Source organism: Pteropus alecto, unplaced genomic scaffold (assembly GCF_000325575.1).
Source record: "Pteropus alecto unplaced genomic scaffold, ASM32557v1 scaffold137, whole genome shotgun sequence".
NCBI classification, from domain to species: domain Eukaryota; kingdom Metazoa; phylum Chordata; class Mammalia; order Chiroptera; family Pteropodidae; genus Pteropus; species Pteropus alecto.
In genome coordinates this window covers 4,349,693-4,354,791 of record NW_006440135.1, presented here as the reverse complement: position 1 = coordinate 4,354,791, position 5,099 = coordinate 4,349,693, and the positions used below count along the sequence as shown (strand labels likewise).

General features: G+C 64.4%; 1 protein-coding gene across 1 annotated transcript in view; it reads right to left on the bottom strand.

Annotated features, from left to right (window-relative positions):
- SLC12A7 (solute carrier family 12 member 7) overlaps positions 1 to 5,099 on the bottom strand; it is a gene marked incomplete at its 5' end in the record, with an annotated part of 22,892 nt that overhangs the window by 10,726 nt on the left and 7,067 nt on the right. Inside the window, 6 exons of the mRNA XM_025050506.1 lie at positions 448 to 567; positions 901 to 999; positions 1,250 to 1,368; positions 2,741 to 2,915; positions 3,397 to 3,454; positions 4,013 to 4,111. Of these exons, the coding sequence (XP_024906274.1) occupies positions 448 to 567; positions 901 to 999; positions 1,250 to 1,368; positions 2,741 to 2,915; positions 3,397 to 3,454; positions 4,013 to 4,111 (670 nt within the window). The remainder of the gene's footprint in view (positions 1 to 447; positions 568 to 900; positions 1,000 to 1,249; positions 1,369 to 2,740; positions 2,916 to 3,396; positions 3,455 to 4,012; positions 4,112 to 5,099) is intronic.

Sequence of the window (5,099 nt, the reverse complement as noted above, 5' to 3'; positions counted from 1 at the left end):
CCCCCCCGCCCAGGGGACCCCCCGCCTCCCCCAAGGGCCGGGGCGCGGGGACATGCCCCAGTGAGGGACCACACTCTGAGAGGCACTTGGTGTGACGTCTACCGCTGCCCCCCAGCCGTTTTTCTGACCGTGAGGTTTTGTAATTGTGAAATCCATCACACATCAACGCTGCCGCCTGGGTGGATTTCAGTTTCCAAACAGCACAGAGAAATTTTGACTTTTACAGGTAGACAGGTGCGCTTAATGCTGTGTCCCGACAATTGTGGGCTCGGCTGAGAACAGCCGAGGAGGGGCTGTCCGCCGCCACGGCCGCAGCAGGAGGCTCGCAGACAGAGATCCCCCCACCCGAGTGCAGGCCTGGGCGTCTGGTGCACCTGATGGGGGGCGGCACCCCAGCCCGGCCACAGCCGGGTTCGCGGGACCTGGAGAGCCGCCGGCCACACTCACCCGCGGTATTCGATGTACTTGTAGATGCAGCAGGCGACGAGCATGGCGAGCAGCGCGTAGTACCAGGAGCAGATGAACATCAGCGCCAGGCACAGGCTCATGCCCAGGAAGGACAGCGTCCTGCGGAGGGGGCGGCGCTGGGCAGCTGCGGCGACCGCCCTCGGCACCCCACGCCGCACGCGCCGGCCAGACCCCCACACCGGCAGCTGAGCGGCTGCCTCAGAAACAGTACTGGCTCCTTAGTGAAAACCTTCCGCTCAGTGCCCCCGAGAAGACCGTGTGGGCTCCCCGGGCGGAGATGGCCGCTGACGCCCACTCCACGCCCCAGGCAGGCGCCCGCTGGGCGAGCAGCTCAGCGCCGGAGCCTGGGGACTCTGCCCAGCAGCCCAGGCCCCGCGAGGAACGAGCCCGGCGCGCCCCAGGTCGCGCGCGCACACCCCGCGGCTGTCCTACCAGTGGTAGTACTGGAAGCGCGGGCGCCAGTTCGGGGTGCGCAGCAGCGTCTGCACAGCGCAAGCCAGGTTCACGAACATGTAGCACATGAGGAAGAACCTGCAGCCAGGAGGTCGTCAGACGCCGGCTACGGGCTCCACGGCCCCTTGCCCCGCCCTCGCCCCGCCCTCACCCCACGCTGCACCCCACCCGTCCTGCGGGAGCCCCTCGCCTGAGCGCTGTCCCATGTGTGGCCACCTGGCCCGCGCCCACCCCCCTCTACTGTCCCCAGGAAGGGCCAGCCCTGAGAGCAGGGCCTCGAGTGCCGCTAGCGGTCACGGTGGCGCCGCGTCCCCGCCCCCGCACGCACATGGAGAGGATGGGCGCCACGCTGTCCAGGGAGGCGATGAGGATGCCGGTCTCGCAGATGAGCGCCGTGAGCAGCAGGGCCCACGTGGGCTCCCCGTTCGCCTTCCCGTGGCCGAACACCTGCAGGTAGACAGCTGCGTGGGCAGAAGACAGGGCAGCAGGAGCCACTCCTGGTGCTCAGGTGACAAGCCAGTCGACAGGTCCAACTACAAGGTCTGCACACAAGTGCCCTTCCAGGACACCACCCAGACACTCAACACCCAGACTCACGAGGTGACGGCAGCCGGGTGCCCACAAAGCCCAGGCGCTCCACAGCGCTGGCCGGTGTGTGGTGTCACCACCCGGTGTCCTACACCGCGTTTCTGGGGGCCTAAGGCCAGCCCTGAGAAGGAGGCACAGGCCCTTGGTGCCTAGACCCTCACCCACAGCCATGCAGGGAGGCAGCGCCTTCTGGAAGGGGTGCCCCATGCTCAAGGACACCAGGCTGGAAAAGCTTCTCCTGTCCACTCCCTGCTGCCCAGGGGTGCTGGGGACGGAAATTCAAAGCGTGTCGCAGACACGGAAGGAAGCGAGAGACACCCAGGGCAGCGGCCCCGGCCTCGGTGGGGGCTCCATTATCAGGGCGTCCCCCGACACCGCCTGAGGCCGCCCTGACCGCCACCCGCAGCCTAGCCTGGTCCCCGTGCGGTCAGTGCGCCCGCCACGGCCTCGTGTCTCGGGATAGAAGCCACGAAAGGTGACGAAACGCAGGTCTGCTGGGACCAGGCTCAGGAAGCGAGGGGAGGGCAGCCGGTGACACACTCGAGCAGGACGGTCGCTGTCCCGCGGATTCACGTGGTGAGGTCCGAACCCAGCACCGCAGGACGTGACTGGGTTTGAAGTTGGGATGTATAACGAGGTGGCCCGTGAGGTCACCAGGGTAGACCCTCACCTGACACGGCCAGTGTCCTTAAGCAGACGAGGACACAGACACACAGGGACGGCCATGAGAGCACACGGCGGAGATGGCGCCTACATGCCAAGGGGAGGCCTCAGCGGGAACTAGCCGGCGACCCTGACCTCAGGCTTCCAGCCCCTGGACGGGAGAGGAGCAACCTGTGCGGAAGCCACCCCGTCTGTGGCACTTGTCACGGGGTCCCCAGGACACACACGTCAGAGGCCTTGAGTTCATTCCAGAAACACGTCAGCGGCCTCAAGTTCATTCCAGAAAGCTATAGCCCAACTGGAAGCAGCACGGGCTCCAGACGCCACGCCCCTCGTCATCGTCACAGCAGAACAGTCCTGGGGCGTCACGTCCCACAGGGTGATGCCGGGACAGAGACCGACCCCCCAGGAAGTGGAGGCCCCCCCTGAACCGTTAGGCCAGCCCAGGTGGGAGGGGCCGCTGCTGGAGGAGACCGTGCTCTGGGGGCCGACGGCCGGGGACCCCGCCGACGCCACCAAGGGTCCCACCCTCAGGGGGGCCGGTGCGGTGGCGGGGTGAGGGACTCACCTGCAGGAGGGGGATGATGCCATCCCGGGCGATGGCCTGCAGCAAGCGCGGGGCCCCTGTCAGGCTCTGCAGGCCAGCGCCACAGGTGGAGAAGAAGGAGCCAATGACTATGACCCACGGGGACGGCCAGGCCAGCATGCCGATGACGAGATTGCCCTGCAGGGCCTCCCCGAACCTGTGGGGCGGTGGAGCGGGCTTTCAAACCCTGGGCTGAGGACCAAGAACTCTCCCAGCTTCTGAGGGGGCAGGACGCTGCGCCCAGCCCGACGAGCGAGCGGGCCCTGCTCCCCAGGTCCCTCCCAGGAGCAGGGAAGCCACAGTGGCTGGCTGTCAGCGCCTGGGGGAGCCGATGGCCACGCACGCGCTGGGAAGCCTGGCGCTCTCGCTGCTCCCCAACTAAGTGCTGGGACCGGCGAGGTTTCCCATGGCCTCTCCCAGGGGCCCCTGCACCCCCAGCTCCGCAGGGCCCAAGGTGACGCTGTGGTCCCTCTGCTCCAGGCTGGAGCAGGAGAGGGACACGTCCGACCAAACGGAGCCTCAACAAAGGAGCTGTGGGGTCATCCTGCTCTGCATGCGAAGTGTGACACCCTGGTGACCTCGATTTCAAAGCTAAAGTCATTCAAGAAAGCCAAACCTTGCAGGCGGAACCAACGTACTTGTCTCGTAAGACCACGCCTTCGATGCAGGCCCCAAAAAGCACGATGCAGGAGAGGTCTCGGCTCGTCAAGGAAGCAGCGGGCACCGTGCTGGCAGCAGGTCCCGGTGGCAGGAGGGTCTGGGCCCCCCCAGACCCACTGCTGTGTCCCGGTGGTTCCCGGGCACCTTCCTCACTGCTCAGTCCTGGGGCCACGGAGGACACGCCAGGCCTGCAGATGACCACCGCGGGGACCGGGCAGGGCACACCCTGGCTTAGGACAAACCTCGGGAACAGAAAAGGTTCCTCCGGGCCAGTGACTGGGCTTTGCAAAACTGACCAGCGCCCGCATGCGTGACGCTCCCAGATATGTGTCGCTAACACGTGGACATCACCCATGGTTTATTTTACGTGCCACGTCACCTTCCGTACCCAACTGTGAAGGCGGCGTCACCTGCTTTATTTTCTTGCATCCGGTCGATACCGCCCAGGTCCCTCTATAAGGACGTTGCGATCACAGCCCCGACCCAGGGAGGCCCACCCAGAGCTGCTGGGGGCACAGCGGGAGCCACACAGGGCGGCGGGTGTGTCCTTCCCCAGCACCTGTGCCTCCCACGGCTCAACCCCTCCGAGGATACAAATAAAAGACGTGGTCACGATGGCCAGGATGGTCCCCGTGGGGATCGACTTCTGGGCGTCCTTCAGGTCCCCAGACCGGTTCGAGCCCGCCATGATGCCTGTAGAAGCAGAGGGCAGAGCTGACACGTACCGGGCAAACCTAGAAAATGCCACCCTGCTGGCCACGGCCCATCTGAGCAGAGCTAGGATGAAGGCGGCCAGGACCTCAGCCACGCTGTGCTGGAGAGGCACAAGCTGGGGGAGACCGTGTCTCCATGAGGCCAGGGCTGACCTGGGCAGGGACCAGGACAGACACACCCACAGCTATGGGCTGCAGTTCGGCCAGCCACGTGGTGCTTAGGGCTCCTGCTTTTCCGGACAGGGAAAGGCTAATGGGTGTCTCAGTGCAACGTGCCTTCCGAGAGCAGTGTGTGTGCATATGCGTGTGTGTCTGTGTGTGTCTGTGCATGTGTGCATGTGTGTGTGAGCTTTGTGTGCAAGTGTGAGCATGCCTGTGTGCCTGTGAACGTGTGCGTACTTATGAGCTTATGTGTGCCTGTGCTTGTGAACGTGTGCATGCGTACATGTGAGCTTGTGTATGCATGTACGAGGATGTCTGTGTGTACACATGCGTGTGACCTAGTGTGTGCATGCCTGTGTGCGCCTGTGCACATGTATGTGTGAGCTTGTGTGCACATGGTCTTGTGAGCTAACGTGTGCATGTATGAGCATGCCTGTGTGTGCACATGTATGTGACCCAGTGTGTGCATGTTTGCACATGCCCGTGCCTGTGCACATGTGCGTGCATGCTTGTGAGCTTGTGTGTGCACGCATACGTGTGGGCCTGTGTGTGCATATGTGAGCACGCCCTGTGTGCATGTGTATGTTGAGGCAGTGTGTGCCTGTGCACGTGCACGCATACATGTGAGCCTGTGTGCGTGTGTGCACACGTGTGTGTGCGGAGGGGGCCATCTGGAAAGTCAGCTCTCTTGTAAGGACAAGGATGACCGCAGCGCCTGGCCTCTGACAGCCCCGTGTCCACCCCGGGCGCCACCCAACAATGTGCTGGGTGTTCTCCACAAGTCCCCACTGCGGTCACAAAGCTAC